General features: G+C 42.5%; 1 protein-coding gene across 1 annotated transcript in view; it reads right to left on the bottom strand.

The window, feature by feature from the left end:
• Positions 1-25735, bottom strand: part of LOC146860813 (sperm-specific sodium:proton exchanger-like) — a 4738575-nt gene that overhangs the window by 1815793 nt on the left and 2897047 nt on the right. Inside the window, exon 12 of the mRNA XM_085646173.1 lies at positions 22585-22780. Within this exon, the coding sequence (XP_085502299.1) occupies positions 22585-22780 (196 nt within the window). The remainder of the gene's footprint in view (positions 1-22584; positions 22781-25735) is intronic.

Raw genomic sequence — 25735 nt, 5'->3', positions numbered from 1 at the left:
CTCCACCTATCCACTTCATCAACAAAGAATGGTTATGTATTTTTCTAGATGAATCTAATGTCTCTTCATCTATCCTGTTTAGGTATTACATTTGTTTGGCTTAATCATTTTGCTGAACTCTTATGTCTCTTACTCTATCCACTCCTTCATTGCATATTGTCATTGAATATGAAGTCTGTAATCAATAGATAAGAATTCCTTTCATGAGATTTGGTGTTTATGTGTTTGTAACCTAAAGTATTATGAGCATCTTTACTTTGAATTGGAGATACAAATTATATATTAATCTGCCAAGTCTCTGACGTTTATTGAATAAATGTTTAGTAAGGTTAGTCTTTATAATTACCATCAACTATTCAAATAATTGATCCATCGATCGAGTAGAGGAAGAGTTGATAGAACATTTAGATAGTTGAGAAATGATTTAACTGATACGAACAAACTTTCTAAATAAATTGACCCCCAGCGCAATCAGGGATTATTGGGTTGAAAGTGTATGGGCCATTGAAAAGATTTGTTGTGCATTGATCCCTGATCAATGGGTAGTGTTGGCACCGGATCAGTTTCTTGGTAGCAGAGGACGGTTTAATTATTGATTAGTTTAGTGATGATTATTAAATATTGCTTATATGTTTTAATACAGAGGGTTAGTGTTATGTTCTATGTTGTCTAGCACTCATGGTATGGAGATACCTGAGGAAATCCCAGGAAGGGATCTGCTAGAAGTAGGCAGAAGAAGAGTGTGGTAAAGAAATCACACTGAAGAAGTACTTTGTCTGTTGAAGAATAATGCCTAAAAGCTACGGAGGGCTGTAGGTGTTATAATTAGGGAATTTCGTATAAGTGGAGAGTCCTGGGTAGCGAAGGGTTTACTTCCGAAATTCTAGTCAAATTTCCAGGAAAGTAGCAAGACTCCTTTTAACACCAAAAATTCCTCTTGTGAAATCTTAGTGTTATCCCAAAAAAAGTAATAGGTTCACCTGAAGTTTGCTTGAAGAGTAAAATAGCGCAGGTCATTATTAGGACTCTGAGTGAGAAAATCTCTGGAAAAGTGAAAAACTATCTCTTTATTTAGTGGAACGGAAAGTACCATTGTTTTGTGTTGTTACTAACAGAAGTTTTGATTAAGAAAACTCAGAAAAACATTGCTGTAAATTTTTGTAAAGGGAGGGTCAGTAGCAGCCGTGATACTGACATCACTGACTGGCATTGGACGAGGCAGCGGGCGTGTAGTGAGCTCTTTTTTGTAAAGGGAGGGTGAGTAGTAGGAGTAATACTGACGTCAAGAAGAGGCCGCATTGGCATTGATCAGGCTGCAGGCGTGTACTGTGATTAGTTGGTTGGTGTGAGTCGCGCTGGTATTGGCTGAGACTTTGCTTACGTAGCGATACTTGGATTGGTTGGCTGGTGTGAGCCGCGCTAGTATAGGGCAAAAAGACAACCAATTGAGTGAGTGGAATTACGGAAAGTTTGTTTGTTTACTAAAATTGTTAGTGGAAGAGGCTAGAAAAATGAAGTCAAGTTTCAAGAAAGATAAAGCCATTACGACTAGAGAGGGAATTCTAATTCTGCCTCCAAAGACACCTGCTTCTTTTATGATGTTAGATCGTGTATGGTTAGTAAATTGGATCGAATATACAAAAGATGATGGTGTTTTGGCTTTTCCACAATATGGAACTTTTTAGCTGAGAATTCTGCAGAATCTGAGAAACAAAAATTAATTCTTTAGTCCCAAACCCTAGATTGACTCAATACAAAGAATTGGAAGAATGGGAGGTAGGAGCATTTGAGAGTGAAAAGTACAGGATTGGTAATAGAGGTTATAAGAGTATGACGTTTGCAAATCCATTTGATAGTAGAGATACCAAATTGAAAAGAGGAAGAAGAGCAATAGTGACTGAAGGATTATACCCAGTAATAACAGTGGATGAGAAGACAGGCAGCAAGTGCAAAGAGAAAAGAAAGCATTTAGAGACCTCAATTATAGGAGGTGATGTAAATGATTCAGACGATGATGAATTGATAGAAGTCATTATGAATAAAAAGCCTCCCCATATGAAGAAAATTCAGGGGCACCAACCCCAAGTGCTCCTCCAATGGGAACACCATTAACTCCACAAATGATAGCGAAATTGATAAAAGAGAATGAAACCAAGATGTTGAATAAGGCCAGATCAGAACAGGTGCAGAGATTGAATCAGTTGAGTTTAAATGTAGAAGCATTAACAGTTCCGGTAACTATTGGACCATTGCTTCCATTGTTTGGAAATAAACAAAATGTATCTGAAGTGCATGCATTAACAGTACCTGGAAGTAGCATAAGGGATAGTGTGATCGGGGATAGACACGCTAACATGAATTTGTTAGATCGCCCGAATATTGAGTTGATAACTGAGACCCCTCAGAGAAATGTTCAATTTGAGCTGAGAAAAATAGGACCAAATGATACTCCGTTAGTGGGGAGTTCAACAGGGCCCTCACCCGCAGACCTAAACAATTGGATAAAAGAAATTACAAAACCACAGTCCCAGAGTATAAATGTGAGTCAATTGAAAGTTCATACGGAGGAAATGATTATTGGTACAATAAGCCCAGACAGATTAGGGACCTATAATGAAGAAGAACTGTTGATTTTGTGTAAAAGTATCACCTGGAGTTCAAAGAATTTACACAAGAAAATATCAGAAGCTGCTAGTGAGTATGGAGTAGACATAGAGAAGTCGAAGGTTTTGCATAAATCATACAGATTGCCTTTTACTGACAAAGACTTAGAAAGTCCTAATGGCGTCAGGTAAAAGGTTACAGATAAAAGAAATAATGAATATTTTGAAAAAATGGGGAGATGTGGATTGATGGAAAGTTAGGTGGTCGAAAAAGAAGGAAGAAGTAGCTAGTAAAGAAACGTCCATGTTTCCCATGAAAGAAAAAGAACAGGCTGAAAAGGCATACCCGATGTTCCTTGGTTAAGAAAGGATATATTGTCCTTTACGAATTATGGGGCATATCAGCAACAACCAGCGATAATTATCGCTAAGCGCATTTAGCACTAGGATAATTATCGCCGGCTGGCATGGATTTTTATCGCTGAGATAGCGTGCTATTAGCAACGCTTATCTCAAAAGCGATAACAATTCTAGCGCTAATTGGCTAACGTGAGATTATCGCTGGAAACCCATTGATAATCTCACGAAATGTGGCGTTAGCTTGTTGATAGGGACTCACAAACTTAGCCATGATATCCACCTTCCATAGGATATCATGGCTAAGTCAGTCCTGAAGCAGGCGTAAGGAAAGTAGCGATAACAGGGGTTATCGCTACTTTTCTTGCCGCTGTGCTTCATGGCGTGGGGCTTGATGATAGGAGAAATGTCGCTTAGCGACATTTCTCCTGTCATGTCAGGTCAGGAACGCCCACTTTGCATCTTATTAGAGATGCAAAGCTGGGCGTTAGGAATTCCTGCGCTAGCGCGAGTTTTCACGCGTTAGCGTGAGCTTGCTAATTAGGCGATAAAATTATCGCCGCTTTTCAGCCGAAAACGGCTGCAAAAGCGCCGATGATTTTCTATCGCCGCGTTATAGATATGCCCCGAAATTCCCAGGTTAAGAGAAAAACCTGTTGAATGGTATAAACAGGTAGATGAGTTTGTGAAGGTATCAACAGTTTTGTTGAGAGATATAGATGGTCTGTTTGATATTGTCGTTCCAGTTGATTTATGGACAGAATGTAAGATTACTATTGATTGGCCTAAAGAGGAACACCCCAGAGATCCCAAAAACAGGTGCACCCTCAGAAGAGGTAATGAAAAAGTATGATCAGGTAATTACTTTGTTAAAGGGGAAAAATCTCACTGAAAGAAACAGATTGGGTTAAAATTGACAGGACTACACAGGAACAAAAGGAATCAGTTCATGCTTACTATAAACGATTGCTTCAGGTATTCAAGCAGTATAGTGGCTTTGAAAATATTGGTGACAAGGACATGGGACATTTTGTGTATCGTATTTGGATTGAGGCCCTAGTATGTACAGCAGCATTGTGCATGCTGGCAGAGTAAGATAGTAGATGAAATACTTCGTTATGCCAAATAATGTAGTGATGAAATTGACAGTAAGCATAAAAAGGTAAAGGAAAAAATTATGCGGGCACAAGTGAAGGTAGAAGAGCAATAGGAAACAACAGTAATAATCAAGCAAATGGACAGGATCAGAATGGGCAGAATTATAGTGGAGGGAAAGGAAGGGGTAGAATGCACAAAGAAGAAGCTATGAAGAAATTTCCTTGACATGCGTGCGGAAAGTTTGGACATTGGAGGAATGAGTGTAGATCAAACAAAAAGAATAATGAGAGAAATCAAAATGTAATTATACAGATGCTGAAAGAGTTGGGTGTAAATCAGCAGCAACAGCAGCAGATGTTATGCAACTGTTACAGGTGCTGCAAGCAAAAGTAATGTGAATGCTCAGATGCAAAGGTACAATGTGAACTCCGGATATCAAGGAGGAGACCCGCTTGGTAAGAATCAAAGTATGAGTCAGCAGTATTGGATGCAATGTAATGGGATTCATTTAGACTCTTCTCAATGACGGTGCCTGAGGGGGGATGAAGAGTGCGTTCTTGGCGCATCTTTGGCGGTAGATCAGTCAGGTCCATTTGTTGATGGAAAAGTGGAAGGGAATGATATTACATTCTTAATGGACACTGGTGCTACCCGTTCTACTGTGAGAGCAGCAGAAATTCCAAACCTACCCCTCTCGGAAGAAACTATCCAAGTTGTAGATGTTTCAAATAAGCATAATAGAACACTTGTCACAAATCCAATTGAAGTTCATATTGGAAACTTCAAAGACATGCATCGGTTTGTAGTGTGTGACTCAAGCCCGGTAAATCTCTTGGGAAGAGATTTGCTGTGTAAAATGAATTGCACCATCTATTATACCCCAGATGGAATTGCTTTCCAAACCCCAGACAAAGATGTAGAGTTTAAAATGATGCTATCAAAACAGGGAACAGAAGTTGAAGAGTTATTTTCACTTTTCACTGAAGACAATCTGCCTGATGAATTAAAGGGTACAGTAAATTCAGATGTGTGAGATTTCACAGGAAAGGAAATTGGTCTAATGGAAAAGGTATATCCAATACAGATAACAGTGAAAAAAGGTGCTGTGTATCCAAATACCCCACAATATAAAATGAGTTTAGACGTGATTGCAGAAATAACACCAGTAATTACCCAAATGATTGAACAAGGAATTCTGAAGGAAATAATGAGCAGCCCTTGCAATTCACCAATCATAAGTATCAAAAAGCCCAATGGAAAGTAAAGGATAGTGCAGGATTTGCGCAAAATAAATAATATTGTAGTTCTTTGCTGTTCAGTAGTGCCAAATCCAGCAATGATTCTTCCTCAAATTCCTTGTGATGCAGAATGGTACACAGTGATTGATTTGTGCCAAGCATTTTTCTTGATTCCCTTGCATCCTGATAGCCAGTATTTGTTCACTTGCAGGTTCGGAGACCGTGTTATGGCATGGTGCCTAGTCCCTCAAGGGTATACTGAAAGCACCAAATTATTTAATCAGATCTTAAAAAATTTCTTCAGACTCTAATCTTGCCAGGAAACTCGTTTTTGGTTCAATACATTCATGATCTATTGTTGGCATCAAAGACACAAGAGGCATGTGTAACAGATACCATTGCTCTATTCAACCATTTAGCGAGTGGAGGACACAAGGTGTTCCCAGCAAAATTGCAATTTTACAAACAAGACGTGCAGTACATTGGACATAAAATTGAAAAGGGAGTTAGAAAAATAACCCCAGAAAGAATTTGTGTAATAAAACAGATGAAACGACCCACAAATCAGAAAGAAGTAAAAATGTTTTGTGGAATGGTTGGATATTGTCGTCAGTGGAAATGTGGTTTTTCACTGATTGCCAAACCTTTGCAGAAGTTTACCAGAAAAAATGTAAAGGATCCAATTGATTTGGATGAGGAAGGAATGAATGCTCTCATACAATTGAGAAACAGTCTTTGTAGAGCACCTGGGAATTCCAGATTATTCTAAAGAATTTGCATTGTACTGCTGTGAAAGAGATGGGTGTGCACTCTCAGTCCTAACCCAAAAACATGGAATGGCCCGACGTCCAGTAGCATATTTTTCTGCTACTCTGGATACGGTGGCAACAGCTTTACCTGGATGTTTGAAAGCAGTGGCAGCAACATGTATGAGTTTGGAACAGAGTGAATCGATTGTAAGGGGATACCTCGTTAAGGTGTATGTGCCTCACTCTGTTGAGATTCTTTTGACATGAACCAGAACTCAGTACCTCACTTCTAGTCGGCTGACTAAATATGAGAGAGTGATTCTGGGTGCTAAAAAATGTGACTGTGATCAGGTGTACTACAGTAAATCCAGCAACTCTGTTACCAAATTCCCACTGTGAGGAAGTACAGGAAGAAGCAGACCATGATTGTCTGGATGTGACTGAGTTGTTCACTAAGCCTAGGCCTGACATTGAGGAAGATCCGCTAGAAGATCCTGATTGTAAGCTGTTTGTGGATGGGTCGTGCTTGAGGAATGGAAGAGGAGAATTAAGCACTGCCTGTGCTGTTTGCACCCTATAAGGAGTCATTGAAGCATCCTGTCTGAAAGGAGTAAACTCCACCCAAATAGCTGAGCTGACAGCTCTGATTAGAGCCTATAAAAGGGCTGAAGGTCTGAAGGTAACAATTTACACAGATAGTCATTATGGATATGATATTTTCCATGAATTTGGCCACCTATGGATGCAAAGGGGATTCATGCCTTCTTCAGGTTCCCCTATAAGAAAGGGAAAAATAGTGAAGGAATCATTGGAAGCATTACAACTGCCTAAAAGAATTGCAGTAGTTAAATCTGCTGCTCATCAATCAGGGAGTGATCTGGTGACAAAAGGAAATAGATATGCAGACCAAATTGCACGATTCTGTGCCCAGAATACCATTTTTTTGAATAGATCAACAGAAAGACAAAATACCAAATGCCATCTTATGTCTGTAACTGCCACTATGTTTGAGACTTGGGATGAACTCAGACAACTGCAGGATGGGACAAGTGATAAGGAAAAGGAAAAATGGAGAATTAGGAAATGGGCAGAGGATGACCTGTGGGTATATCATGATGAAAGACTAGTTATACCAGACTCTTTGCTTTCCCACATGGCCAGGATGTACCATGGACTTGCGCATATTGGAAGAGACGCTATGATCAGACTCTTCAGGCAGACATGGTATAATCTGAGTCATTGCAGAGAGCCTATGCCAAAGGTGCCTTGTCTGCCAGCAACAGAATCCAGGGATAAAGACAGTTGTGAGTTGGGGAACAATTGGGAGAGCAGGCGGTCCTTTCACCCAACTTCAGCTTAATTTTATCGAGCTTCCCCCTTGCAATGGATTAAAATATGTTTTGGTCATTGTCTGTTTATTCTCACATTGGGTGGAAGCCTACCACACGAGGAAGAATGATAGTCTCACTGTGGCCAAACTGCGTTTGAGAGAATTAATACTAAGATTTGGAATTCCAGTCACTTTGGAGACAGATAGTTGAATCCATTTTAATAATGAGGTAATAAAACTGATTTGTGAAGCGTTCAAAATAAAACAGAAACTGCATTGTGCCTATCGACCAGAAACATCTGGAGTGGTCGAGCAAATTAACAGCACTATAAAATTGAGGTTAGGGAAAGTATGTGCATCCACATCACTGAAATGGCCTGACGCTCTACCCCTTGTGCTGATGAGTCTAAGAAGAATCCCTGACAAAAAGACTGGATTGAGTCCCTATGAAATCTAATGGGAAGAGCCATGAGACAGGCATGTGTACCAGAGAACAAATTGATAAATATATCGGATGATCTGGTGCTTGACTATTGCAGAGGATTGGCTGAACTGGTACGTTCTGTGTCTCACCAGGTTGGACAAGACACCACAGCAATACATCAGAATCAAGCTCATGATCTGAGTCCTGGCGAGTGGGTCTACGTCAAGAAACATGTAAAAAAGACATGTCTAGACCCTAGGCGGAATGGACCTGATCAAATCATCCTGGTGATGACTACGGCAGTAAAGTGCGCTGGTTTGCCAAACTGGATTCTCTAGAGCCATACCAAAAGAACCCTAGATCCCCCTGAGAGACCGAGAGGGCCACTACAAGAAAACCAAAATCAAAGGTCAGTGGCTGAAGTGTGTGAAGCTGATGAATCTAGGGAGACAGATTCTAACGAACCAATGGATGGTGAACAGCCAAGCACAAGCAGAGCAGGGTGGACAGGAAGTTCTGGGGTCCAAAAGACTGTCGTAGAATCAGAAGAAAGTGAGTTCACGGATGATTCAGAAGAAAATAAATCTCCCGTTGAACCCGAAACTGGTGAAACTGTAACAGAACAAAAGGAGAGTGAACTTACAGCTGAACCTGAATCAGGGGAAAATACACTTGAGCCAGAAGAGAGTGAACCTTCCTCTGAATCTGAAACAAGTGAAAATATACTTGAGCTTGAAGATAGTCAATTTACAGTTGAAAGTGAATTTATAGAGACAACAGAGGAACAAGGAGAAACAAAAGAACAAGAAGAAACTCAGTCAGATCAAAAGGCAAGCTAAAGAGCTTATGAATCAGATGAAGAAGGTGCAAACGTAGTCCAAGCAAAGAGACCAAGAAAAACTGATAATTGGCCAAAGAGAATCAAAAGACTGAAATACACTCTTGTGAAAAGAAGATTAAGGAAAAGACCTGAACAAAGTATGAGATCTCCAGTCAATCAGATCAAGAAAGGTCAGGGAAAGAATTAGTGCGAAAAATACGAAGAGTACGAATTCCAAGTAGAAAATATAGGTCACCTGAATGGACTTATGTCATCTTGGAAGAAATCAAAGATTTAAATCTTAACGAAGAACAAGATGAAAGTGATACCGAGCAGGGTGATGAAAGAGAACTAAGACCTCCTTAAACGAACTGCATTAAATAAAGTACAACATCAATGATTCAAATGAATTGAAGTTACAAAAGCAAAAAAAAGAAGAAGAATAATAGAAGAAAGTGTGTAAAGAAGAAAGCCTTGAAGTGTAGGATTACACTACTATTGCCCATTTTTTTTTTATTTTAGACAAAATTATAGAGACATAGATAGATTTTTTTTGTTTTATAAATCATTTTATTGAAACATACATCGGTCCCTATAAACAATACAGAAGACACAACCATATGACATGTTACAAAGGCATATAGAGGAAGCGGATTACATTTTACATAAGAGGGGAACATTATGGGGAAAGAGGGTCATTGGTTCGGAACAGTCTGGTGGTGTACAAATTCCTCCACGATAGCTATTCCAATGGCTCCAGATACAGGCCATTTTTTTAGGGCACCCCCTGGCAACATAGATCGTCTTCTCCCTAAACATATACCAGTCAAGGTCTCTTTCCCAGGCCTCTAGCGAAGGCGGTTTAGCGTCGCCCCATAACTGTGCAGTGTTTCTCTTGGCTATCATGAACCCCAGGGTGGCTCATCGTGTCTGGTGAGTGTTCAGGTCTGTAGGCTCCCATATGTTAAGGAGGCAACGTCTCGCCTCCGGGGACAGGCGGATATGTAATACTGCATACATTGTCTCATGTACCTTTCGCCAGAAGGAATTGACGTGTTGACCTTCCCAAATGATATGTAAAAATGTTCCCATGTGTCCACATCTCCTCTTACACTCCCCGCTATCTGTTTTCCCCATATGGATCAGGCGCGGCCCGGTGATGTACACACGGTGAAGGATTTTTAGTTGAACCAGTCTAAGGCGCGTCGGTATGGCGACTACTTTAGGGGATGACTCTGCCTCTTGCCAGTCTTCGTCATCTAGCTCGATCCCATCCCCCTTCCATCTCTCCCTTAATGCCTGGAGGGTATCAGCCATGTTGTTTATCAATTTTTTGTATATTAGAGAAATCTCCCTTTCTGGCAGGTGGCCATCCAAGACTCTGTCCTCTAAGGGTGAGGCTTCAGGAGGTGATGCCCCTTGGGCAGAAGTGAGTGAAGTGAGTGTAGAATTTGAGCATACCGGAAATATTCAGTGCTGGCTAGGTCATATTCAACCTGTAGTGTGGTGAAGGATTTCACTCCCCCTCCTCCCCAAATGTCTTTGACTTGTGTGATGCCAATGAGGTCCCATCTATCGAACCCCTTCGATCTCCACAGGCTACCTAGGGTTTCAGCCTCCCAGAGTGGGGTTGCTAATGTCAATTTATGTCCCTATCCAAGAGAGTTAATGGCATCATGCCAAATTCGGACCAAATGGATAGTGGGGCATGTCAGGGCGTATTTTTTGGGATGCGAATAGAGTGCTCTGTTTTAGTTACCCCCGGGGAGGAGCCATTTATCCATGGCATAGCCAGGGTCATCGCCTTCTCCGTAGGTGCCTGTATTTGACGGCAGCAAGGTGTGCCGCCCAATAGTATTTTTTGATGTCAGGGAGGCTGATGCCCCCATCAGACCAGTTTAAGATCAGTTTGTTTAGGGCGATACGCGGTCTACCATCCCAAAGCAGCTCTCTCTGAAGGCCTTCTACTTCCCTGAAGTATTGTGCAGGCCTCGGGTCCAGGGCATTTTGCAGAGGGTAAAGAAATGTGGGCAAGGACATCATTTTAAACAGGGCCGCTCTGCCCAAGAAGGAGAGGAGAAGCGATTTCCAGCTTGCAATGTCTCTTTTGAGTTTACGCAGGGGCGGAAGAAGGTTTTGGGCCTAGCGGGCTAAAGGATCGAGAGAAATAAACATGCCTAAATATTTAAAGCCAACTGTGTTGATCTGAAGTGGGAAGTTTCCGGGGGGTGGGTGGGAGGATTTCCCCTAAGGGCGAATAATATGGATTTTCCCCAGTTGACTGTGAATCCAAAGAATCTGCCGAACACTGCCAAAATATCCAACACTAACATTAGGGATTTTGACAGTGAGGCCAGATAGAGCAAGATGTCATCCGCATACAGTGAAATGCGGTCTTCCCAATCCGGGGACCACCTCGGCCCTCATATTGTGTAGTCTTGTCAGAACCAAGCAGCCAGTGGTTCCAGGGAGAGGGCAAAAAGAAGAGGTGAGAGTGGGCACCCCTGACAGGTTCCACGGCTAAGTGTGAAACGTGGCTGACAGTTTATTATTGACCACCTCCTGGGCCAGAGGTTCTTGGTATAGGAGACGTACCCATTGTACGTATTTTGGGCCAAATCCCAGTGTTGCATGAACTGCTCAAAGGTAGGGCCATTCGACTGTGTCTAATGCCATGGTCGCGTCCCGGGACAATATCACAGCTGACTCCTGAATGCTTGATGCTCTGCCTAGCACCCCATGTATCCTGCGTATGTTCAAGGCCGTATTTCTGTGGGGCATACAACCAGATTGGTCTGGGTGCACCAAGTTGGTTATTATTTTAATCAGGGGAGTAGCCAGGAGCTTGGCCAAGATTTTGGATTCAGCATTAAGGAGGGAGATCGGCCTGTACGAGGCACAGTCTGTCTTGGGCTTCCCTTCCTTATGTATGGTGACAATGATGGCTATTCTCTGCCCCCTCAGCAGTGCCCGAGGTCTCTGGATTCCTCAAACATCGATTTTAAATATGGTGCAAGTTTATCGGGCCGCAGGTTGTACAATGTAATAGGGATACCGTTTGGTCCAAGGGCCTTGCCCGGCTTTAATGCACAAATTGCTTGAGCAATTTCGTCCCCGGTCAAGTCACTGTCCATGAAGTCATGGTCCATTGAGGAGAGACAGGGGAGCCTAATGAGTGGCGAATCTGTCCACTATTTCTTGTGATTCGATAATGGCGGTGTCTCCCTCGACTTTGAGTTCCGGGACTAATCTGCTTGCCCAATCTTTTTTGTCTAACCATGCTATTAGCTTCCCTGCTTTGTCACCCAGGTCATAAATTTTACCCTGACGCTCTCTGCCCAAGAGTTTGGCCTTGTCTGTGACCAGGGCTTTATAGTCATGTTGTTTCAGGCTCAGGAGATGGAGTTTTTCCGGTGTCACGCCGGATTCTAGGTCGCCCTCCAGTCGGTAAATGCTGGCCTCTATCGCGAGGATTTCTTTTTGTTTGTCTTTGTTCGCCCCTATGATTAATGGTAGAGCCTGACCTCGGATTACGGCCCTGAATGCTTCCTACAGGGACTGTGACGAGGATACTGACCCAGCGTTTTCAGAGAAGTAATCGTCTATAGCTTTGAGGAGATTTTTACGGCGTGCCGGGTCTCGAAGGTACCAGGGGTTAATGGGAGCCAGTCTACCAACTGCAACTTGTTTGAGTACTCTGTGTATCCACATCAGGGAGTGATCAGAGATACCCCTGACCAGATGCCTGATTTCATGTATGTGAGTGACTTGCGCTGCCGAGATCAGGCAGTAATCTAGACGTGAAAGAGTATGGTGGGAGCCTGAATGAAAGGTGTGTTGTATCTGGTCTGGGTGATATACCCTGCAGCCATCCACTAGACCCATAGTGTTGAGAAACTCCGGCAGCCAGCATGCAGAGGGTCCTATCTCCCAGGGGGATAGCGGTCCACTGTACCTGAGACTACTGCATTAAAATCCCCTCCAAAGACCAGGAGGCCATCTGGTACAGTGAGTAGAACTGAACCCAGGTCAGCAAAGGTGGTGCCCTGCAGTCCCGGGGGAACATAGACTGACATGAACGTAATTGTGCGGCCCTCCCATGTGCCTGAAATCCCGACGTACCTGCCCCTCTCATCCATCTGGAGTCCACATTCAGGGGGAGTGAGTTCTTAACCATGATACCTACACCTCTGGAGCCAGAAGTGAATCCAGCGTGTGCAGCCATTTTTGTATCCCCCTCTATGCATTGCTTTGCAGAGATTTCTGATGAGGGGCGTCTCTTGTAGGAGTACAATATCTGGGGCCTGACGTTTGATATATTGGAGAAACACGCTACGCTTTATTTTGTCCCCCAGCCCATTGACATTCCAGCTCAATATTTTAACATTTTTGTCCCCCCCGCTGTTCATAGTTTAGGTTGCCAATGGCAAGTGCCTCTGTGATGGTAGTGAAAGGAAATACCGATATGCAAACCATGACGATGCATAAACATGACCCTCCAACCCAACAACCCTCCTGCCCCCCTGTCCAACTGCCCCCCACCCTGCTGCCCTGCACTCTGGGCTCAAAACTGCCCATAAGAAACTTGCAGAGTGCCTGTCGCCCTAGAACAGACTAGTAGTAGAAAATGTAAGGATGTGGAAGCCCGTATTCCTATCCCCCCCTAGTCCTACAAATTAATGAGTCCCCTTCGTGGGTGACACACCAATGTTTCGAAAATCAGTCATAAAAACTAAGAGGAGGCATTCCCCCGGGTCCGGCCACCCTTCAGCCCATTACCTGTCCCGGCCGAACTTGATAATTAGCTCGCATTTGTGGAGTCTTCATAGCAATATTAGTCTCGTTGGCCGTGTGTCTGAGAGGCCGCCTCACCCCCAACTCCGCTCCAGCTGAAATTCAAGCCAGTCCGCCGCCTCCTCTGGTTGTTCGAAAAACCAGGTTTTCCCCTCGGCTTCCACTCGGAGACGTGCTGGGAATAACATAGAGTACTTCAGTCCCTTTTCCCTTAGTTTCTGTTTCACCGTGGTGAAGGATCGTCTTTGCCGCTGTACACGTTGCATGAAGTCTGGAAAAAAGGAGATATCGGCATTCTCGAAGCAAAGTGGGGTCCCCATTCTGGCATTTTGGAGGATCACGTCTCTGTTTCTGAAATTCAGCCCTCTCGCCAGCATCGGGCGTGGGGGGGGCTTCCGACTTGGAACGACCACCTGGGACCCTGTGCACCCTTTCAATGTCAAAAAACTTACTGAGGCCCTTGGGTTTTAGATGTTGCAGGATAAGGTCTTCTCCGAAAAGGTCTGGGAACTGTCCCCCAGCTTTTTCTGGCACAACTAAAATGCGCAGGTTATTGCGCGCAGGTGTCCCTCGTAGTTGTCCAGTTTGAGTTCAGTGGATTTGCGGAATGTTTGCATGTTTTGCAGTTCACCTTGGAGCTGTGCAACGTTGTTTACCAGGCTGGAAGTGGTGAGCTCCACATGTTTGACTTTTTCATTAAGCTTGGTGAGGTCGGCTGGGATCAGGTAAGCGATGGTGTCCATTTTGTGCTGTAGCGCGGATTGGCCAGTGGTGATTGCCTTCATGATGTCTTTTAGCGACAATTCCTGGCCATCTCCTCCATGGTCGCCGACGGCGCCACCTCCAGATTGTTGGCTTTGGAGGATGTCTTTGGGGAGGGTGTAGCGGTCAAGCCTATTTGTTTGTATCATTTTCGGTCCCTTCGCCCCTGTGGCTTTACCCCTCTCCTCTGCCATTATGGGTCACCGTCCATATTTCACTGGTCAGCGTGTTTCTGCGTCTGGTATTAGTGATGGGCCAACACTGTGTCGCTGTATGGTCCGGTCTCTGTCTGTCTGCCTCCAATCAGACATGGGTGGAGGCGCACCAAGGAACTGCGGCACCACCACACGGCCCCTGGATGGATTGATAGGTGCACGGATGTTGGCAGAGGTAGGTGAACCCTGGCACCCTCATCACTGCCTAGGGCGTCTCGCAGCACTCTCCCGATGTTAGAGCAGCCTACTGTGGAGCAGGGCCATCGGGGTTAATTCCAGCCTCACCATAAGGATTGCGGGGTATCTGGGTCGCTCGAGGCCTCCATCACCTGCCACTCATCACCCGGCCCCAGTGTGATAGGTGGGAGAGGCTCGCCTTCCCAGCGTCTGCCAGGCCTGTGCAAGGGCCACTGGAACGCCGCTGTGGAGTCAATCAGCAGGGGGCAGCGGGAGGAGGAATTCAGGATATCGCCTCAGTCACCACAGTTCGGGGCCCCCTCTTGCCCCACCTCACCATCGGTGTGCCCCAGGTCCATCCGAAAGTCACCGCCGGCCATCTCCCGGGCGCCCCGGCTCCTCAGGTCGTCAACGGTGCTTCCAGCTCGGTAGTCCAGGCAGGCGCGGCTCTGAGGACGCTATCGGACTGCCATATTGTGAGTCTCCGTCTGCTGGAAGCCCTCACACGGGGTCCGCTGGGATAGCAGGCTGCAGTACGGCTCCCTCTCAGCTTCAAGGCCCGGGTAGGCCCGTTATTTCCGGGACCCAGAACTTCTGACCCGGGTGATTTTTGGCGGCGGGAGTTAGCCGAGGAGTCATTGCAGGCAATCAGGCGTGTTCCCTCAATTCAGGGGGGTCGGATGTTTATTCAGGATAGGCGGAGGAGGGATAGGGCTCACGTAGCTAGGGAATCAAGCGGCCATTTCGCTCCGGGTCTTAGCCACACCCCCATAGATAGATTTTTACATTTTTATTTGTTTATTATATAGAAATAAAAATTACAGAAACAGAAGTGACTGAACTTCCAAAACATAGTCTAAAACGTCGATGTATTTAACCTTGCTTATGTAGTGTCTTAGTAATCATACTCATGTGGATGTTATTAATCATTCTTGTACCTATTTTAATGGTGACAAACCAGAGAAATAATAATAATGACGTAACAAGTGGAAGGATGAATTATGTCACAAATCTAACCCCTAATACTAAAATAAAACCTATTGATGAAAGCATACTTCATCAGAACAAATTAGTTAATGATTTCTCCTTAAATGTTTCAGAAAATGATTGTATGAGTATGTGGAAACAATGAATGTGAGTGACTGTTATGTGTGCATGCAATTACCTTTGTCTGTCTCAGGAGGAGTGATGGATCACCACCTTCCATTAACCTACGGTGTGTCTTGTAGTGTACTTACCAGTTTATTCTATGCAACAGGGAAACTGGAATATCAGTATTCTAATATAGACTTAGTATTTTCTGAAATTCCTGTTAATAAGGAATTGAACAAAGTGTGAGTGCTAAGAATGCACGATATATGGGAGAATTCTTCCATATTACTAAAACTCTGGACATAGAACATGCTTACAAGAACAATTTGACATGTAGTTTAAAGATTGAGGAAAAAGTGTTTCTAGAAATGGTATAAATCAGAAGGGAAAGTTTCCATCAGAAAGCCGTTGAACAAGGGTCCAGAATACCTCTATGGGAGTTTAGAGAAGGAAAATATGAAAAAGGCAAGGGCTATGCTGCAATGTCAATGGACTGGTCACGGAACGGAAATATTTGTCTGTTTAGAACTAAAACTAATTATAAAAACTACTTTATAGGCTATAGTGAATGTGAGCATACCTTTCAAATAATTGAAGGTTGGGGATTGAAAGGTGGGACAGATCCTGTGTTTCCTGGGATTTACTATGTGTGTGGCAAGAAAGCATATTATAGGTTGCCTTGCCGGTATGTAAGTTGCTATTTTGCTATTGTCTTTCCTAAGGTCTACCATATGGACCAAAGTAAACACCAACTGAATGAAGTTGAGCAGGGACTAAAACGTAACAAAAGAGCACGATTTTCAGACATAGTGGGTGATATCTTTAGTGTACTAATACCCTCAGTTGGAGTCGTTCTGAATTCACACAAAATTCAAAAATGATCCATGGTGGTTGACTGATTGTCTACAGATACTACTAGTATGTTTTTGATGATTGACACTGAGATGGTTGCAATTAGATCAATGGATTTGCAAAATTGACTTGCGCTTGATATATTATTGGCAAAAGAGGGTGGAGTCTGTGGAATGTTAAAAGTCCAACATTGTTGCACTTACATTAAGAATATTACAAATGTACATACAGATTTGACCCAAATGGAGATTGATGGTTTATGGGAGAAACTTGGTAAGGGTTTCTCCTCCGTGAGTAAATGGATTACTACTTTTGGAAGTAGATTATTAGGTAGAATATTAATTCCCAAAGTTTCTGTAGCAATAATAGTCTTGATGATAATAACAAGATGCAAATGTTGTAAGTGCAAAAGTAGAAAAGGAGAAGTGACAGAATCAAAGAAGGAATGGAAACTAAGAAAAGAAAGAGTTAGAGGAAATGTATGAAGAATATTATGATTTAATGAAAGATTTAAATAAGAGTGTCATAAAGAGAGGAAAAAATGCCGAATATTTACAAAAATAAATTTAAAATGAAAAGTTGCCACTCCGGATTGTAGGTATTTTATGATGGCTTCCAAAAGCCATCAGAGGGGGGAATTGATGGAGCAGGGTTTTGCGAAAATGAAACCTGCTCGGATCATATATCTCCATAATACGTACTAACAGTGAGTAGACGTAGTAAGTTTAACATGCGCCCACATAAACACAGGAGAATTGTTTTGTACATGCTGTTAAACTAACCCGTAATCACATTATGTTGTATTAATTGATGTGTTCTTGAAGAAACGAGAAATTGCATGAGTCGGCCGTAAGTGCTTCAGTGTTTGCATGTTGCCTTTGGCTTCTAAAGTAATGATTAATGCTGCTTGCTTGCATTTGTCAAAAAGCTAGGTAACATTAACAGGGAATAGCGGATGGTGGGAGGTAACAGTGAAGGTTTCATTACCATATAATTAATAAAATGTTCATTTTTATCCATTATAGTGTGCTGAGTGAAGACTCCATTTTATTCTGACTTAGCCATGGTGGAGGAGGGGCTGCTAGGAGCAAGTTCGTTCTGCCATGAGGACAGAAGGCCTGCCGTGCAATGAAGATGACATAAAGGAGTGAAGGCCAGTGCGTGTATCGGCTGCCAAGTACTGTACATGAGCGTGGGACCGGAGATGTCCTCAGCAAACAAACTCATTACGAAGAAATGTACATTTGTAACTAATGTGTGGACATAAGAACAAAGTGAGATCCAGACCATGGGAACCAGTATAAACAATAGGTATTTAAATAAAGTGTGAAATCATGGTGGTATGACAGTATCACCTCCCCTGCCCACCAATCACAGTGCGAGTTAGAGCGTAAATGCATCATTTTGAGGGATGAACATGACAAATTAAACTATATATTTGGGGAATTTAGGGGCGGAGTTAGAGCGAGTAGAAGGGGACTGCTGCTAGGAGAGAGAAGAGGGAGATAAGCCACTGTTCATCGGGTTCCCTGAGAGGCCTGGCTGTCCCATCATGTCTTGTACCTGTCCTGAATCTCTACATTTCCCTGATCATCCTGTTGGAACCTTGGTCATCTCTTGGGACCAGTGGTGGTCTTCTAGACTTCCCTACTGACCAATAGGTTCATATGTAGCTTAGGTGTCCTTTAATATTTTATTAGCATTAATGTATTTGGTTTGAACCTATGTCTCTCCACCTATCCACTCCATCAACAAAGAATGGTTATGTATTTTTCTTGATGAATCTAATGCCTCTTCATCTATCCTTCCGTTGGTTATTATTTTTGTTTGATATAATCATTTTTGCTGAACTCTTATGTCTCTTACTTTATCCACTCCTTTATTGCATATTGTCATTGAATACAAAGTCTGTAATCAATAAATTAGAATTCCTTTCATGAGATTTGGTGTTTATGTAATTGTAACCTAAAGCTTTATGAGCATCTTTACTTTGAATTTGAGATAAAAATTATATACTAATCTACCGAGTGTCTGAAGTTTATTGAATAAGTGTTTTTTGTAAGGTTAGTCTTTATCATTACCATCAACTATTCAAAAAATTGATCCATCGATCAAGTAGAGGAAGAGCTGATATAACATATAGATAGTTGAGAAATGATTTAACTGTTACGAACAAAGGTTCGAAACAAATTGACCCCAGGCACAGTCAGGGATTTCTGGGTTGAAAGTGTATGAGCCATTGAAGTAATTTGTTGTGTATTGATCCCTGATCAATCGGTAGTATTGGTGCCGGATCAGTATCAGGGGAGTTAGCATTGGGTTTCTGGATATCTAGTAAGAAATTTAGAGAGAAGTGATCAGTCGACACCAGGGTAACGGGGATCCACCACTAAGTTCGGGGCTTTGGTGAAAACTACAACAAAGGTATGCCCAGTTATATGGGTGAGATCTACTCCTTTTGGTAGAGGCCCAGTGATTCCATATCTGCAAGGAGATGAATGGAGTCTGAGTCGTATTGATTGTCCATGTTTTAGTTAAAATCTCCAAGGAGCAGAAAATGATCTGCTGCTAAGATATGAGGGTCTAACCACTGCATGAGCTTTGAACTGAAATCTTTCTTTTCGCCGGCGGGTGGTAAACCAACTCCTCCTTCCAGTTTAGATTGGAGGTGGTTTCTAATTAAAATAATTGAAAAATAATGGCTGCAATCATTTGAGAACTAAATATATATACTAACTGAGCCTCAATCAGTGTGTAATTAGTAAAGAGAGTGGATAAACAATGTGTATGTATGTATGCGTGTGTGTGTGTGTGTGTGTGTGTGCCTGTGTGTATGTTTGCTTAACCTTTTCCTGTACAGGTCCCCTTCCCTGTTGTTCTCATCCCAAACCCTTCGCCCTTCCTGAGCACTCTAATCCTCAGCAATATAATAGCATTCCGAGTTGGAGTTGCCTGGAGGCGGACAACAAAACTCATCATGCAGATACCGAGGAAGAGGCCACAACTGACATTAAATGCCAAGAAAGAGGAAGTGACGATGATTACCATCCAGTAGAGCGCCAAACCTCCGAATGGCATCTCTGTGGTAGGAACTGAATGCCAGAAATATATGAACATGGCCCCAATATGTAGCATAACATAAATTTAGTAGCCCTCCACACCTTCCTCAGTAAAAACACACAAAAAGTTTCAAACATTAACAGCACCATTTTAAGGAGCAATACGGCACCTAGAGGCCGCTGCGCATCTGCGGTATGGCCAGCATTTATGCTAAGAAAAAGGAAGTGTTGATGATCACCAGGCCCTGGAGCGCTAAACCTCAAAATGGCGTCTGTGGTGGGACCTGAATGCCAACAATCTAAATATGCCCCCAAAGTGTAGCGTAACACAAATAAGTAGCCCTCCACACCCTCCTCAGTAAAAACACACACACATTTTAAAACATTAGCAGCACCAATTAACCCAAAGGCATAGAGGCATAATCTTATGCTGATTGGGTTTCTTCTTCAAAGACGGACGACATGCTTTTAGCTTGTCAATTTGGCCTCCTTAGGATATATATATGAGGGGCTGGTGATTTTTTTAAAAAATCTAAAAAGCACACATTTAGTGATTGTAAATCGCTATAATAAGCTTAAAATCATCTTATATCATTATCACTTATGCAATAAATCATTTAATCAATTTCTACATATCTACAAGTCTCTTCCTAAGGTCTGTTATTTTTGTCTGTATACAGACTTCTTATAAGTCTTACACATACCCAGTATTTCACCAATTTATACACATCAAATATAACTCAACTGCCACTAATTGTTACCTTAAAGTTCCAATATACCCCCTCGAAAAAGATGTTTTGATGCAATCTAGATCTAAGTGTTTTAACATTATTGTGAGAATATCAGGAACGCACCTCCATTATTTAAGAATTCCCAGTTTAAAAACCTAAAGTTTTTTATGAGGATCTAATTAAACATAGATTTGTGAGTATTTTCCAGTTTATGGTTTTCTCATATTACAAAGACAACCATGGTAGACAAGGCCGGCTCTAGGGCAGTACAACTGGTGCCACCATACTGGGTGCTGACTTGGCATGGGGGCACCTGTTTGCTAGTTTATTTTGTGCTTAAAAGCACCTGCTGCCGCGTTTTTGCCCTCCAACAATTTTCAGGCAACAATTAAAATGTCAAGAAAACTCCAGTGATTAATGTTCTTCCTGGCGAGATCAGAGTTTGGTCTAGTAGAAGTTTTGACTTGTGGAAGTTTTGATTCATGGTAAGGTAGCGCAGAGGTTTAATGTGCCTGCTGCAAAAAACGTGTACCATGCAGATCACAAAGTAAATATAATGTAAACAGGTCAGTGGATTGCCGCTTTCGTCAGAAACGTCCTTTTGTTAGTTGCAGTGAGCTATTACTATTAACTGTCATCAATGAACTGCATGCAGGCTTCAAAGTATAGAGCGTATGGATTTTTACCCCAGACTTTCATTATTCTAATGTTGCAAAAAGGGTTCAAATCAGTTCTTGTTATTAAAGAGAGCCCCAATCCATTGTGTTATATTTTCAATTCAGAGTTTGTGCTTCTCCAGGCCAAGTACTGTTCAACTATACTGCCTACCTATATGGATGACATGTGAATCCACCCCTTGTTGTCCTCTGTCTTCTTATGTAACATTTCATACTCACTGATATACACACCTATGATTGATAGTCTCTGTGTAATGTGTGTGTTATGTAAAGTGCTCTGACACCCTTCACTTTTATGAGTGACGCTATAAAATGAATTACATGCATCTTAGAGAGAGTGGTTATGGAGACTGTTAAAGGGTGGTAGGAAGGGAATCAGTGGGGGAGGTGGTTATTGAAAGGGCGCCAAAAAACATTGTCGCACTGGGCGCCACCAGTGCTAAAGTCAGGCCTGACGGTAGATACCATTCTCATGTTTATGCTCAAGTGTCCACTGTAAGAAATAGCGATATCAAGAAGAACTTGCTGAAAATTGGACTCATAGTTTACGGTAAAAGCTCATTTTTTGCAGCCAAATCATACCTGTATCAATAGACTGCACCCTGTGTCGATCCATCGTTTGACTACAGGGGACTGATACTGAGACCAAGTGAGGTACAAGAGCACAACATGATTTATAAAAAAGGCTGGAGGGTTAGGACAGGGGTGGAGGGGTGTGGCATCCTACGATTGGCCCATGGTGGCTGGCATCTAGACATTTTTACCCACACTTAAAGATCCCTGCACAAGGGACAGACAGAGAGCAAGACTGCTGTTCCTCACCTCCTGCTGGGGCACAGAAGTCCAAGTCTTCACCCAACTGGCCCTCTTGGGGGCATAAGTGAACCTTGTGCTACTGCCCATAATATGACCCTTCTAGTTCTGGGGGGGTCAGCTGGATTCCAAAGTCCTTCCTCCATCATGCATGACATCAGGTGGCTTCTGAATCCAACTGTCCATTGTGTTGCTGCTATCACCATCAAGTTCAGAGTCTTGCGAGAAGACCTGGGACCACATCCCCAGGACCCCGCGGCCCGTGGCACAGCAAAATGTTGCCCTGAGCAGGACAACAAAGAGAGAGTTGCTCCCACCACGGGAGCAGAAAAGGAGCGGTTCTGGCCATGCAGGGGCAAATGGGGATACCGGCTCCTGCAGAGCACAGGCGCTGCCTCCGGGAAGCCAGCCTGAGTTGTGTGGCATTTGGGGTCCCACAGCAGCCCCCTACCTTAAAGAGGAATCAGGGTGTCCCGGGTGACACCAGAGCCGCCCTACAAATAAATATAAATACAAAAAGAACGCACATGACAAAGGCTGCACCGGAAACAAAGCAGCAGAGGACCCGCAGCTCACATATTCACGCTCAATGGAAGAGCGCTGCAGTCCTCCATGATGCAATAGAAGGCTAAAATTACCCAGGGTGTATAACTGGTAATGAAGATCTTAATTAGAACAATATATATCATTAAAATGCATTTTAACAAAAAAATATAAATCAAGAAATCTAATTCTGTGTTTCCATTTGATTTCACTGGCAATAAGCAAACAAAATAGAATGTTTATTTCATACCTTCATGCATGTTTCCACAGTGTAAAAGATCATGAAGAAGACATTCACAGTTTGTAGTTCATCTTCATAAATCTCTTTTAGCTCTGGTATGAAATATAGTACAACTGGAAAGATGTTCATTAAAATAGACAAATAAATCACAAATTCAAATTCATTAGTGTAAACAATCTTGTAGCAGAGCTTCAGTGCCTTTATCCTGCAACAAAAATAAAGAGACAAAGCTATATATTTTGAAACATGATTTTCAAACAGTGCAATTGTGGTTTTACATAGCTTTATTTTTTTATGCATGTTCACCTCTAACCTACAGCATATACAGAGATCCCTGCAGCAATTCCTTAACTCACTGAGTTATGTTGATGGATAAATAATATAGAAGAAACCTAGGGGATGATTTGAGTTTGGTACACAGGGTACTCCGCTATAAATCTGGTGGAGTTCTCTGTCTGCTAAACTGACAGTCCACTGGCTCTATTTAGAGTTGGGTGGACAGTCATGTTTCCGTCAGTAGAGCCTCCCGGCTCCACTGGTAGAAACATTGTACAGACGGTCCTACAGAGTAGGGGTCTTCAGTGTAATTACTTCAGATCATCCTCCCCATCATGCGCAGAGCGGAGAGCTCATGGTCCCAAAGGTAAATAAAAATAACCCCATATCCTGGGTGAAAGCTCACAGGCCATCAAGGTTGTTAGTTATTGGGTTACAGAAACAAATTCCTGCTTTGGGCATTTAGGTTTGTAAAACAAAAACGTTTTCTGAGTTTGCTTGAAACATAGCAGCTGCTCAGCAAACATTCAATGCCTTCAGATGAGCCACCGCCATTACAAAGACATCTCAAGGCAGGCAGAGCCCTGTAAAAGGTTATAATGTGCACTCCGGCTTAAGGCAGGCTGCCCACCATTCTCTAAATTCGGCCCGTAATTCAGTTCCCATCTGCACAAATTCATAAACTGTGGAAGCTGGTGAGCTTCAAAGGCGAAATTGACAAGAGTGACGGGCAACCCAGTAATCCTGGGAGGACAATAAATAAAGGCACAAGTGGTTCCTATGGGGGAAGTGGAGCCCTTGACTTCCACAGTAATAGTTACAAAATAAACTCACAAATAAGGTGTATAATGCGATTTACACATTTATTTGGTAATTCACAATGATATAACTACATTTTTTTGATTCCAGAGACACAATCTTAGAACAAAGTACACCTATTCGTGTAATGGCACAGTCAAAGTGATAGAATGAATGAATGGTGAGAAGGTGCTATACAAAATGCATGTGTATACATATGACTGATAAGGACATTTAAATGTTAAAATGAACCCTCCCAATGGGAGTGTTGAAATCGTAAATCAATTTAAAAACAGTCCACTGTAGTAATTGTTTCGACCCACAATACACAATTATTTAGCAAAGGATCATCATCAGGATGGAAAATGTACAGAGGAGACACCTGGAAATGAAATAATCATGTGTCAATCAAATTGCAAAGTATATGTGTATAAATTCTACTGATAGAGTATTAGGTATGGTCTTATAACATACTGGTAGACTGTGTAATAAGAACCTACAATCAGAGATGTATGTGTCTCTCTTTTAGAGAAACATCATCATGGCTTGCATGCGGTTTAGCAAGCTGCAAAGAAACATATTGTGTTCATTCTACTATATGTTTCAGTTGATTTAATCATGTCTTTGGGGTGTAACCATAACAGCTAGGGTAAGTAACCAACACTGTTGAAAGATCCATGTGGTTAGGTTAGATCTCTAAAAGGTGAGCAGGCATGGTGTCACCGGAATTTGTTGGAAGAGACAACGGTGTGAAGAACTATATTTCCAAATCGAACTGTGAATGTCAGCCAGATGGAATATGTGAATTTACAGGTACAAACACTCTTTTGTATCAGCACTTACATAACCTGAGATTGCTTCAAATCAACGGTGGCCACTAGTCATGCATCTATAGTAGGGAGGCTATGGGGTACACACAAGTATTTCTCTGAGTTGTTTTGGGAACTTAATGAAACATTGTATCACAAAAGTTATGTAGTTAGGCTCATCTGATAAGTAAAACTCGGAATTCGAGTGGTGACGCAGGCTGAGGTTTGCATAGTTAAGATTGAATAAGTCTGTCATCTATAGGGCAAACAACGGTAAGTTAGTGAAAGGTAGATTAAAACGTGTGTCTAATATAAATCAGACAGGACCTCTTGGACTCACATGTTGGGAAACTCGAGTAGTGTTACATCCTAAAGTGTGTCAAATGAAGCTTGAATACATCTGTCATGTATAAGGCAAAAACAATGTTTCAATTACTTAGAATGTGTGTCTAACAAAGATAAAATAAGGCCTGTTAGACTCGCCTGTATGTAAACAACCGTCTGCAGATCAGTGGCACTGTGGAAAAGAAAAGCAATCAGTGTCTTTCCATGTTTAAGGACGGCTGTGAAGTTATCTGCGCCAGTCATACTTGCAAACCTTTACTGACACCAGTTCATAAATCATTCCACATTTTAAAGCAAGAAGGTCATCGAGAGCCGCCAAAACCCCGACTTCTTCCCTCTAGTACCTCTCACATAGACATTATAAATGTCTATGTTCCAATGTGACCCCTGGTCAATCTAACTGCCTGAATATTGTGACTCTGGGTTGGAAGCACCTGTATATTTAGACCTAAGTCCTGCCACACCCAAATTGGCAAGCCCCCTGATGGCCTTCCCTTTGCACCTCTAATAGCTGGAATATAATAATTTAGGTATCCTACACAGAAGAGAGGAACCTCTGCCCAAGTTTCTTGGAAGAGACTAGATGTCGTGTCCCTCTATGAAAGCATGCCACTCGGGAGAACCCATCTCCGTGCTCAATCCTGCGATGTTCCAAGACAACAAGGAATCCTTTATAGGGATTGTACATGGTGACAGTAGCCCGCTAGGTATAATAGGAGGTGGACTACCTGCCTCCAACACACCATCTATCTGAGTGGGTGAAACAGAAATAATCTTTGGGGATTGAGCTAGCTCTACAATAGAATGCTTGGGACTCCGGGAGCTGCCCCTGGTGATGGGACTGACTATTGGATATTCTTGTTGCTTTGGGAGCGATACTCTCCTCCGTCAATCATTAATTTCCAAAGTGGAACTTCCCTGCATACTGGTTA

This window comes from Triturus cristatus, chromosome 3_1 (genome assembly GCF_964204655.1).
Source record: "Triturus cristatus chromosome 3_1, aTriCri1.1, whole genome shotgun sequence".
NCBI classification, from domain to species: domain Eukaryota; kingdom Metazoa; phylum Chordata; class Amphibia; order Caudata; family Salamandridae; genus Triturus; species Triturus cristatus.
The sequence above is the reverse complement of the archived record's forward strand: the minus strand, read 5'-3'. Positions and strand labels throughout refer to the sequence as shown.